Source organism: Pristis pectinata, chromosome X (assembly GCF_009764475.1).
Source record: "Pristis pectinata isolate sPriPec2 chromosome X, sPriPec2.1.pri, whole genome shotgun sequence".
Classification (NCBI taxonomy): domain Eukaryota; kingdom Metazoa; phylum Chordata; class Chondrichthyes; order Rhinopristiformes; family Pristidae; genus Pristis; species Pristis pectinata.
In genome coordinates, this window is record NC_067450.1 from 4099981 (window position 1) to 4112642 (window position 12662).

The following is a 12662-nucleotide window of genomic DNA, read 5'->3' on the forward strand; positions in this document are numbered from 1 at the left end:
CCACGAAGACGTCAATCAATTCACGCTGACTTCTGTGGTCCAGGCTTGGCTGATTTTCAGTTCTTGCGACACAATTAAAAAAATCTGCGAAGTTGAAGGCGTCGTTGAGGTATATATATATATGTTTACAAACTGCTTTTGGTGATAAATATCTGAGTGATTTGTTCTTTTTCGAATGTAGACTTGGGATTGCCCAGTTTTCTTGGCGAAGGACTTTTTAATAGACAGAATGTTGCGCTGGTATGGGTGTGGGGATTGGGCGGATAGAAGCAAAATAAAACATTTTAAATCTGTTTTTCTGAGGGCTAAGGAGGACTACCTATTTTTAAACGTGGAGTTGTTAATCTGTAAGTGTCTAGAAATTTTCAACAAGAATATGGTGAAGTTATTTTGGAAAAGAGCCGACCCTCGGGCCTTAACCAATTCCTTATGTTGGATTAAAAATTTAGAGCTCTGATGGGCATTGATCGTGACACTTGTGTTCGTGCTGATGAAACTAAAGACTTCAACGTAAATCCCCTTGGAATTAAAATGTAGCGAAACATCCATTACTTGTTACTTTTGGGACAAAGCCTTGGGCGTGATACCACTCAGTTACACAACCAGCAATATTTCACGGTTAACGATCAATCTGAGGTTGACGAAATACTGTTTGTTTTTACATTTCACTCCTGACTTCCAAGGTGAGCTGCAGAAATCCCAGCCTGTCACTTGTTCCTAGTTTAGGGGCAGTGGTCTTTACCGAGTTCTTGCAGATATTGTTCACTTGGTTTGAAATAATTTGGTCAAAGAATGGCTATGAGTCTATGGCCTGTTAATGTTATCGGAGTTGAGCTTGGCCTTTTGAAGTTGTGATCATGGGCATTTGCCCACAAAGCAAAAGTATAACAGCTATTGGTCTTCAATGTAAATTGAAAGTATACAGGGTGAGAAAGCAGACAAATATTCAATTCCTTCTACCATCCTCTATTTGGTAATTGCAAGTTGCTATCTTTCAGTACACTAAAAGTACACACATGGGGAGCTAATCTGTTTTTAGAAGGTAAAAAATTGCAGTTTTCATTCAGAAATCGTTCAGTCTGGATATTAGTTAAAAACATAAATAGGTCATACAAGGTAATAATGGTTTTGATCCTATGTCCAGAAGTGAGAGACTCTGTCATTGGAGCCTTGGTGGTGAGTTTGGTAATAACAATGTTTTGTGTTATGGGGGAGGAGGAAGACAATCAAGAGGTTGAAAATGTGTTTCATCTATGATGCTTGTAGTAGAGACTCTGAAGAAGTAGTCTGTAGGCAGTTGACTACCTCAGTCTCAAAGCTTTGTATTGTCAGCCCTGTCATGTGGGCCTGATGCTATATGTTTTGGTAAGATTTGGTGCAAGGAAAGAAGACTAGAATGCTGCCAGCAGGGTATATAATTTTTGTGTTGCAAGTTTGCTTCCTTGCACAAAGGTTTTTTTTTGCCTTGAGACCACTTGTAGGACCATAGTGAAGACTCCCATAATGAGACACTGATATTTCTGCAGAATCTACCTTGACATCTTCCCTAGTTACTTCACAGCCATTTTTTTTCTTGGACATCCATAGTCAATTTTCCTTTCAAAGTACAATTGCCTGTGGTATATCTGTCTTTCATTCATAATGACTATCCAAAATGCTCTTCATTTGGCAGTATGGGGTCTGAGTTTGGAGATGCTACTTCTAAACCAAGGTTTCTCTTTTGTGCAAGTCTTTTAACATGTTAATGTATTCTCCATGGGTGAAATACTGAAGATCAGAAATTTGTCTATTTGGGGGAAATGTTGACATCCATTCCCCCCCCCCCCCCATTGGCTTTGGGTTTAAGTCTACAGACACCTATTTGTTGCTCCTGATACAGGTTTGGTTTTCATTGTTCACTTTCCACTTCAATTGCATTGTAGTTATTCTCTCTGTTGGTTAAATGCACAATTGTCTCATTGCTTGCTTCTGAGGGGAATATTCTATAACTTCTATGATCTCATCACAACAATGTCTGAACCTTGAGTCATGTGGCATTTAGGGGCTAATGCTGGTTATATATTTACAGAAATGGAAGTGCTCATACCTTGAGCAGCTGGCAAAACAAATGAGATGTTTTGTTTTTTTTAAAGCTGCACTAGTAGGGAAAAGGCATAAATGCCCAACAAGATGTCACTTTCATTAATTGGGTGGTTCCTATAGTGGCTTTTCAATGCTCATTAACTTGATCAATATGTTACACCATTTGAGTAATCTGTTCCATGTTGGTGACTGAGCTCACTTGATTTGCTTTTGAAATGGTGGAATCTGTTTAATTTGCCCAAAGCTTTGCTCATAAATCAAAATCCTCCTGACCCAAGCCTTGAGTGATGATGCAAGGGGTTCTTGACTTTCAAGCCTAGTTAAATTGAACAGTAACAGAATTGGTACTCTTGTGTTTAAAAACAATATGGATATCCTCTTAAAAACAGTTTGCACTTCATTTGTCAAAAACATATCTATTGAGTCCCAACCTTAAAGCTTAATTCCAGCATCCATTATCAGAACTATGATACAAGTTGAAACTCTAGTCCAGCACCCTTGGGATCTGACTGATGCTGAGCACAGAAATTGCTCTTAACAGTTCTGCACCTCAGGAGGAAGATAAGTATAGAGACTCGCTGGATCACATGAGGGTTCCAAGAACTACTTGTAACCTAAGGTTTCTGTAAATTGGAAGTGCTGTTGGCTGGAAAAAATAGAAGTTGCACTGGTAGGTAATTAACTACAGATTAGTACAGGTCTTGGTTAATTTTGGATCTTAGTTAATTGGTATAGATCTATACTACAGATTCAAAACATGCTGGACTAGTTTCAACCTGTAATATATTGAAATATTTGGTTTGAGTAGAAACTGACCATTGATTAGCATAATTAGTCTGGATTTATTTTACAGGTTGGATGCTTCTAAGGTAATCTTGGTTCCATATTGTGCTTATCTTTTGGAATTAGTAGGATCTGTTTCTGCAATATTCTATTGCAATTCCCGTGGAGGCCATGGCCAGCAGAGGAGTATCCAGGCCAAATGGTCAGTCACAGGCCAGCAAAATCTGTCAGTTCAAACTTGTATTACTCGGGGAGTCGGCTGTGGGAAAGTCCAGTCTAGTGCTGCGATTTGTTAAAGGACAATTCCATGAATACCAGGAAAGCACAATTGGTGGTAAGTCTAAGTACACCTGTGGAAGATAACACTGAGGGGGATGTAGATTTTTGCCCTTGTTAGCCATACTTGTTCTAACAATTTGGCTGTCTTTTGCTGCTGTCTCTCTGTCCTTGATATCATGCATGCTTTTTTTTAAACCTTGCCACATTATGATAACATCTGCCACAATTGTCCCTTTGTTATTATTACATCCCTCTTGAGTTTTTTTCCAGTATCTTGTTGTTGCAGTAAGTGACATAACAGGAATTGTGTACTTGCATCCTAATATTTGGTTTTCTAATAGTCAAGTTGACCACTTTAGAAGCTTGCTTTTCAGCTTGTTTTTGGCAGATGTAGATGCAGCTTGAGTACTCAATGCTACAAACTGCTGTTGGTTGACTTCTTTGGGGCAGAAGGCAGCAATGGCTAATGTGATAGCTGATGTTTGCAGCTTATTGCTGTTTGAACTTATCTGCTTAAATGTGTTGCAGTGCACACCAAGCTTGAGGTTGTTTCCTGTTGCTCTCAAGTCTATTCACCAGTAGTACTCATTGTAATTTGTTTCCTATTAATTTTCAAAATGCTACTGTAGTCTCTGGCTAGTTTTAGAATTTGCTATGATGGGATATTATTTCCATTCGTCAAAGCCATGATGGCCTGTTAACAATATCTTTGAAATTGTTTTCACTTGTCTCCTTGCTCTTGCCCATGGCTGCCAGCTAACTTGCATACAAATTGGTGGTGGGGGGGAATAGATTAGTAAATCAATTGTATAAATGGCTTGATTTGTGTGACTTTTTAAACTAATGTAATCTAGCACTCAGTGCCTGACTTGCCAATTGCAACACTTGATTAATTTCATAAATACATTGGGGCTAAGGTATTCAAGGTGCCAATACCATGGAAACTCATTAAAACTAATGATACAAGTGTTGGAACCCAGGCTTCATATTTGGAGCATAAGCCCCTATTTGATAGAGTAACAGTTGTTTTCCTTGAGTCTCAAGACCAAGTTGACTAGATGAGTGAAGACAACTCTGCCAGAGTTGGCTATTTTGCAAGATGTGGCCATGCTATCACAATCTCCAGCAATTTCAGCCAGCATCATTGCAGCAGTAATGTACAACTGAGGGGAATGGTTGCCAGCACTACATCTTCTCTGTAAATGCATCCATCAGCAAGTGGAAACCAAAAGCTGGGCTGTTGTTTTAAGTGGTCAAGATATCATTACTTTTGACAATTTTCCCCCTCTGTCTAAGAATGCTGTCTTGATGAGAGGTACTTCTGAGTAGCTGATGACTAATTGGGAGAATGTTGCATTTACTAATGTGTTGCAAGTTTATTTTTTAACAATGGTTTGGGAATTTTCAGTTCTAAAATCTAATTTTCTATCCTGCACACTCACCTAACTTATCCTTGCCTGAATATGTTGGTGTATGTGTATATAATTCTATGTACATCAGTAACATTTGGAAGTGGTGGAAGGCTGAGGATGGGGTGGAATGTGGAGGCTTGGAATGAAAACTTGATGGGCTGCTGGCAAAGTACAGAAGGACAGGAATACATCTTCCATTGACAGTGCTGGATCAGAATGTTTCTTTTTGGCTAGTGATTTTTTTTTTTAATATTGCACACTTTTAAAGAAACTTCAGATGCTGGGAATACTCAGCAGGTCAGGCAGTATTTGTGGAAAGAGTTGATATTCAAGGTTGTAGACTCTTCATTGGAAGTGGGGAGAATGGGATTTGAGCCCAATGGTTTGCTTTGTTTTCCCCCTACCATTTGAATGGCTAGTCCACATCTTGTCAGCAGAGCAACAAAAACTCCATTTTCTTCTTTGTAGCTGCTACTAAAGTACTATTACTACAATGCTTACTATTTAAAGCCCTGTCCAAAGATCAAGGAATATGATCCTGTTGCCATTAAGTTTTTCAGGGTTCTCCAGTTTAATTGTGTAGCCTTTATATGCTGAGGGACAAATGTCTGTCATGTTATTGCCTTAACAGTTTAATTTGCCTGATTGGTGCTCTTTTGTACAAAATTGAGGCTTTATGCAAAACTGACCAGTGGTTTTAATTTTTTTTCAGCTGCATTTCTTACACAATCTGTCTGCTTGGATGACACGACAGTCAAGTTTGAGATCTGGGATACTGCTGGACAAGAGCGATATCACAGTCTAGCTCCCATGTATTACAGAGGTGCTCAGGCTGCCATTGTAGTCTATGACATCACCAATCAGGTTAGAACAACCTGTCATGGTCCCAACACTTGTATCTAATGAAAATGTATGTTATGATTTGGGTGCATATTGTCCCCTTGTGTTGACTTAAGGTAATGAGGGTTTTCTGATGTAAAGCAATTCTGCACTTGCAAAATTTTAATGTTGGAATGTTCTCTGGATAGAGAAGAGCTTATCAATGGGGATGAATCTGAAGGGAATTGACTCAGGCTAGTGAAGTTGATCATTTCTGGATACTATTTCTTCAATGGGAGAAAAATCTTTGACTGACATTTGCAATAAAGGCTCTCTTAAACATCCATATGGCTAAACTGGCATAAATTAAGTCTAGAGGTAACATCAGTTGCTTGTTTGTAGCTGGCTGAAATGGATAAAGTGAATTTAGTTTCCACCATATTGACTTGTAATCCTTGAAGGTTTCATTGTGTCATGAATCCTTTAAACTTGTGTTCAATAATTGGACTGATTAACTGAATTAATTTTTTTTGGATTTGAGATGTACGCCCGAATCTTCTGTAACTAAAACATTGGTGTCCTGGTGCTACTTATTGAAATCTACCTTGTGTTTGCATCAGATTTGAAATACTTCACTAAATTGTACATTAATTGTTTTGAAAATGAGCAATAAGCTTGCCAAATTTGAGGGGTGGAGAGAATTGGCAGTGCTTCCCCTGTGCATGGTTGTGAAGGTGTGTGTTTTCTTAAATCCTTGTTTCTAATGGATTTTACTCCAGCAAACCTTTCCAGCAACTTTCTAAATGCTGTTTTTGATTTTTTTTTCTTTCAGTTGAAAGTTGGGGGGGGGGGCTGGATGTTAAATGAAACTCTTGAGCCAGTTGAAAGGAAACTTTCAGGATTAACCTGATGATTTGATTCTTTTTCCTGTAGTGATCAGCTGAATTTGGAATTTGCAGGAGTCTAGGTGTTGAATTTTAATCAAATATTGTTGCTCTTTTCAGGAGACATTTGCAAGAGCAAAGACATGGGTGAAAGAATTGCAGCGACAAGCAAGCCCCAGTATTGTTATAGCGCTGTCAGGAAATAAGGCAGATCTGGCAAATAAAAGGATGGTGGAATATGAGGTATGTACATCTGGATTTGTGAGAAATGCCATTTATAGAGGGACATTAAGTAGTCTGTAGGTGTCTACTGTTTTTGGTAGTCTTGATACAAATCATGTGACAAAAATGGCTCTTAGGATATCAAATTTGGATATTGTGTGGTCACCTCCTTGTTACTGGGGAAAAGTTGCCCATCTTATTAGGTGGCATTTTGTGGAAGGATGTGTGGATTTGATGCATCTTGTAGCACTCAATCTAAAACCTGTATACCCTTTAAAATATGTTAAAGGATACTGATGTGAAATTTTGTACAAATGCAGTTGGTGGTAGACTTATTCACCATCTTGTACTTCCACAAATTTTCCTTTTTTTTTTCCCCCCCCCCCCCCCCCCCAAACAGGAAGCACAAGCATATGCAGATGACAACAGTTTGTTGTTCATGGAGACATCAGCAAAGACTGCAATGAATGTTAATGACCTATTTTTGGCAATAGGTAAGTAATGGGGCAATTAACATCTTTTAAATAAATAAACTGCAAGTTGGAGAAAATTCTGGCCACTTCAATTTAAAATACAAGAACAATCAACTCAACTATCCTTGGATTGATGTAACCTATAATGCATTCTGAAATGTAGTCCATCAAGATCAATTGATACTTTTAATATATTCCCTCCCCACTCTTTCCCACCCCCACCCAGTATTTGAAATTGCTGGGAAGCTTTATTTTGGGGTTGTCGAGAAATGTCTTAACATGGTTAAATTAAACTTCCTGTAATGAATATGCTTGGATAAACCAAACTCCTTGTATGCCAAGGAGGGAGCTAGAAATGCTGTTTGATTCTAATGGCTTTTTATGGGGGTCCATTAAAAGACAGCAGGCCAACCAAAAATGATATGATTTTGGGCATCCACTGCTCCTTAAGGAGCAAACAGTTTCTTGAATACCATAAACTTAAATCTCTCATCACACCACTAGTTTTAATTCAGTGGGCCTTCAAGCTATGTTAAAAGCATTCTCCAGTTGGTAACAAGTCAAAGTTCTGGCTTGCTGTACTAAATTGGAACCTGAATACCCAATATCTAGATGAGATATCAATGCTTAATTTAAATGTTTTGTATATAAAATGCTGGAAATACTCAGCAGGTCATTGTCCAAAGCTGATTATGTTCTTGGTATCAAGGGATTGCCACATTGCTTGCTGTCACTTTTTTCCCCAAATGAGAACATGAGGCTTCATATCCTGATTCTAGTGGATACAAAAGATCCTGTGGTCCCATTCAAGAGGAGAATTTGGGATTTTAGTCAATGTTTGACTAGTGCTACAAAAAAAACAACTGATCAGTCATCTCATTTGCTGTTCAGTACCTTGTGCGCAAATTGGCGGCTGCATTTGGCTATAAATCTAGCAGCACAGTTAACTGCAAAAGGGCTTTGTAATAGCCTGAAGATGTCATGAGGCGCTATGTAAATGCAAGCTCTTGCCCCTTGAGCTACAGCAGCAGATTCGTAGATTCCTTTGGACTGGAAGCTTTTCTTTGTTCTAAATATACTTTTGTCTTTAAATCTCACTGCTTCCGTGTGGTAACTCATTGCGCAAATCTGGTCTGAGCTTCAACTTGAGGTTCAGTCTTTGACAAGATTTTAGTTTTGCATTTGCTGCACTTGACAAAACTACATTTTTGGCAGCTGAATGGATTGCTGTCAAAGTTCTTGACATCGGGTGTTTTGGGCAAACCACTGTTGGTCAACTTGACTTTGTATTAGTGTCTAGTGGGAATTTGGCAGTTTGGTATGCCAGTGACTAGAATTGAAGTACCAATTAAGATTTAATTGTTACTCATCCCCTGCACATTAAATTTTGCATTGCCACTTAAATGCAAACTGTATATTCAGTGCATCTTGAAAGTGGCTTCCAAATGAGCACAGCAAAATAGTGGATGCTGAATTTGAAAAGACAATGCTGGAAACACTCAGCAGATGAGGCAATATTTGGGGGAAACCAATACGTAATCAGATGGAATATAGTCAGCATTGGTACTTTAACTCTGCCTGACCTGAGTATTTCCTGCATTATTGTTTAACACTGTCCCAAAGACCAAGCATCTGACTGGTTTTGAGGAAGGGCTGATGCAAGATAATTGGACAAAAAATACCAAAGAAGTGCAGGTGGGAATAGTTGAATCATTAGGAATAGCTGCTGCCTGGAAAATGAGGGCAGTGTTTATCTGAATATTTGAAATATAACAAGGTGCATTAAGCCTTCTGGACTAGGTTGTTCCTCGGTTGTGCTGAACCCCTGGAACAGCATAAGAAGCAAAAATCAGTGGGCAGAGAATTAAACTAACAGATGACCAGAAGTTCAGTTGGGGTTACAGACTGACTGGAGGTGTTCTACAAAAGTCACCCTATCTACCTTGCTCCAGTGTAGAGGAGACGACAAATGATAATACTTTTGAAAGACTGATAAACCACCTGTTTCACTTGGGGAGCACCATTACTCGTGTCTTTATCTTCCAGCCAAGAAGTTGCCAAAGAGTGAACTTCAGAATGCCAGTGGAGCAGCAGGGCGCAACAGAGGTGTGGATCTCCATGAACCATCTCAGCAGAACAAGAGCCAGTGTTGTAGCAACTAAGAATGATGAAGGGAGCTTGCTCCAGTTAACAACTGCACATTTGATAAGAAGTGGAAATTCAGTCTCTCCATCCATGCCTTTTTTGCAGTGCTTCAGTCAAGAAAGTACTTGCAGAATGGATATGGAACTTAAACCAGTCTTTACTTTGTATTATAGATGCAAAATCACTCTTTACCCTCTTAAATGATGTTCATGTGGATGCACTTGTCTCTAGAACACAAGTTCTTCAAAACCTGTTTTAAACATTGTACATTAAGAATATGCTCAAATTCCAGTGGTGTAACTTTATTTGTATTTAGCACAAAAGCTGCAGTATCCCCACTTATTAATTCTTGCCCTGTATTTTAAAACAGCACATGATATAAATCAGTATTTACATAAGCTTTGACTGACAGGTGGTTTTTTGCAGTTCAGCAAATTGTAGGAATTGGCCCTTTCTAGGATGGCAAGTCTAAAAGGGGTTCTGTACTGAACAGTAGGTTAGTTATCCTAGAGGAGAAATTGGCTGCTAAAATCTGTTTAAACTCTGGCTACTAGTTCTTGGTGCAATAAGATTGTAGGTCACTGAATACTTGAGCATTGTGTATACTTCTGAATTAACATTTTTTAGTTTAAAAATACTGTAGGTGGCACCTTGGTTTTAAGTAGTTCTGGGAAAACTGGGCTCTCAGCATGGATGTTTTAACTCTGTTCCCACTGTTCTCATTCTCTGTAGTGCTTGTGTAGGATAAGCTGTAGGAAGCATGTAATTATTTTAAAAACCTGAAACCATTAAAAGGGGAGTATGCCACAGAACTAATGCATGGGCCAAACAAGTGGATAGACATTCAAAATTCAGCTGTAATTTGCCTCTTGATCTTGAGCTGTGCCATAAATTGGCTAGCTCCTGAACCTTTTCAATGGAGTAGGAACTGATGAACAAGCTCTATGCTTACTGACCACTACATGTCCTGAATAGTTAGTCCATTTACTCCAACAAATTTGGTTCTGGCTCCTGAATTGTGGCATGACTGAAGTGATGCATACACAGCACTTCAGTTCTCCACCTGACGCTGTCAAAGTTGGGTTCAGTATTGGAGCATGTGGGAAAAACTCGTGTTGGATGCACCATAAGGTGGGAGATTTGACTTTCTTGATGGAGTTTTTTTTTAAATGGCTGCATTTCAGTAATTTGGCTGCATGTTTTAACTGTGGCAGTGATCCAGTGAAAGAACTAAGGTTTTTCATGGCTTTATCAATTCCTCTTGAATTTGGTTTCCACTATAGAAACTGAAAGCACTGCTAATTTTGGCTATGCAATAGGATACTGCAGCTTTAACATCTAGTAAAATACCTTAATTTTGCCCTGTTGCTTGCCTCCCACAAATATTTGACTTGAAAATCAATCAGATTTGTTGAATATTTGACATTCTGTCCTTCTCTTACACTAACCATCACATCCACACATAACTTGCAAACACTTGAACTGAGGCAACCTGAAATATTTGACATGGGAATAGTTTCTCTGCTTTGGTTTGCATAAGAACACCATTCACTTTTTGGAATGAATTAGTAGAAATGATTCAATAGTTGAATGGTCTTTGAATGTGGATTCTTTTACAAATTGCTAATTGCAATACAGCAACCTATACAGTTTGCAGCAATTTCACAATGCTTTTCTTTCCCATTGAACATCTATAGGATGAAAACCAGTCAATTCCCTAACGACCAGTTGGATCTACAGAGCTTAACACTTAAACCAAGTTTGTTCTTGTCTGTAAATTTTGTGGAATTGGTTAGCATAAAGATCAAGGTCTGATTTGGGTAACTTATTGATGGTGTTCAGGCACAGCTGTCTGCAGTGTAGAAAGAAATTGGGCCAAAGCCAAGCACTTTGATATCAGCAAATCAGATTTGAATTTTGAACATCTGAGGAATCTGATGCAAAAAGTGAGAGTGGTGATTTTTTGAGTTTTTAAATTGAGCCTTTTATCAGTGTTTTTGGGCACATGATGAATGATTAGGCCTTGCATAGGAATTTAATCTTCTGATGCACTTTAGTGGTTTTTCTCTCATAGTTGTCTAACCTGGTGCCTAGTTGCCCATCTCTATACACATGCAGATCCAGGCACGGAAAATATTCCAGAATTTAACCTTGATATCAAAGGGGGAGGGGGAAAATGACTAAAATACTTGGTTGTCACTTTGGCATTATGACTCCAAGGGTATGTTTTTTTAAAGTTCACTTTTATTGAATATTTTGAACTTGTGTAGTTGTTGCTTATTTGGGTAGCTTGGTTCTTGCAACCTAAACTGCACTTGTCAAATCTGTCTTCACACAGTAGATATGGTTTCTTCATGGTAGCTGTCAAGGTTGGGAAATGTATTTTGTACTAAAGTCACTTGAATCAGCATACAAGACTGGCAGTCTGTTCATTTCTACAAGGCAGCATTACTCCACTAATCCTGTGTTTTTTTTTCCCCCTCCAAATGGAAGTGAACAATGCAATTATGGGCACTTGATTTTAAAAATAACCACTATGCAGGTCCTGAAACAGTTGAATTTCATGGCAAGAAACTGGTCAAATGACTCGTGACTATAATGCCACAATCCTTTATACAATTTACTGTTTTTGTAATTAAGCCATCTTTAAATTTGCAATTAAATCATGGTCATTCTAATTAAGGTATATAACAATGTACTAGATGGCCTTGTTTTTGGACTTAATTACTATGGACAATTTTGGTGCATCCTAATGAGGGTATTCGGCCACTGAAATGTATTTGGGACAACCTGGATTTGTGCATTGAGGGCTTCATTTTGTATATCCTTGAAGATTAAAAGTTATTGCCTAGAAATTGCAATGGAGTCTGTAGTGTATCACACCATGCATCATAATTCATGATACCACAAATTCTCTCGAGTGATTTTTGTTTTTGTCCTGTTTACTTACAATAAACAATATAGTGACTGCACTTTGTATTTAAATTAAATTTCATTTAACTTGCACGACCTTGAATTATGTGGATAGTTGCTAACAACATCAGTTGGTGCAAGTGACCAAGAAAGAATTTTTTTTCTTTTTCTCTCCTTTCCCCAGCCCCACCATGTAACAAATGGACTGCTAATCAGTTGAACATTGTACTCTGGTTCCTAGGCAGCTTGAGTGATACCATAGCAGATCAGTATTTGTCTCCTATTTTGCCAATGGATCCAGAATTATTTTGTGCCTTGAATGCAGCTAGTCCAGAAGGCAACATTTTGTTCAGTGTGCATATTAATGTTTTTAAGCTGATTCTTTCTTTTTCTATAATAAACTCAACAGTGCTACTTGACTCTGCTGTTCTGTTCACTACTAGCCTTTCTTTCACCTTGAGCATTAATTCCAGAATTGGCTGCTTTGCATAAATGTCTGACTTCAGTTGCAGAAGCTTCAGTTTTTATTTGGTAACACCTTTTGCAAGATGCTTGCACTCAAAGTAACTTAAGTGGCTGAAACAAGCAAATGCAGCAGCCAAATTGCACACAGCAAATGAGATGACTAGTCGCTGAGGAATGTTACCCAG

At 38.4% G+C, this 12662-nt stretch overlaps 1 protein-coding gene across 3 annotated transcripts; it reads left to right on the forward strand.

Moving 5' to 3' along the window:
- Positions 1-18: 18 nt before the first annotated feature.
- LOC127566931 (ras-related protein Rab-5B) lies at positions 19-12426 on the forward strand. Of its 3 annotated transcripts, none has more exons than XM_052009460.1 (6): positions 19-109; positions 2992-3199; positions 5269-5420; positions 6380-6502; positions 6882-6975; positions 9001-12426. In XM_052009460.1, exons 2-6 carry the CDS (start codon positions 3037-3039, stop codon positions 9114-9116), a joined length of 648 nt encoding a protein of 215 aa, XP_051865420.1. In that variant the 5' UTR covers positions 19-109; positions 2992-3036; the 3' UTR covers positions 9117-12426. The 3 variants fall into 3 exon arrangements, with proteins under 3 accessions (XP_051865420.1, XP_051865421.1, XP_051865422.1); XM_052009461.1 differs by having other exon boundaries at positions 23-109; positions 2936-3199; XM_052009462.1 differs by having other exon boundaries at positions 47-109; positions 2995-3199.
- Positions 12427-12662: the final 236 nt, after the last annotated feature.

Coding starts and splice junctions, on each gene's coding strand:
- LOC127566931 (XM_052009460.1), top strand. CDS start 3,037: ATGGCCAGCAGAGGAGTATCCAGGCCAAATGGTCAGTCACAGGCCAGC. Junction 6,503..6,881: donor AAAGGATGGTGGAATATGAG/GTATGTACATCT, acceptor CCCCCCAAACAG/GAAGCACAAGCATATGCAGA. Junction 6,976..9,000: donor TGACCTATTTTTGGCAATAG/GTAAGTAATGGG, acceptor TTTATCTTCCAG/CCAAGAAGTTGCCAAAGAGT.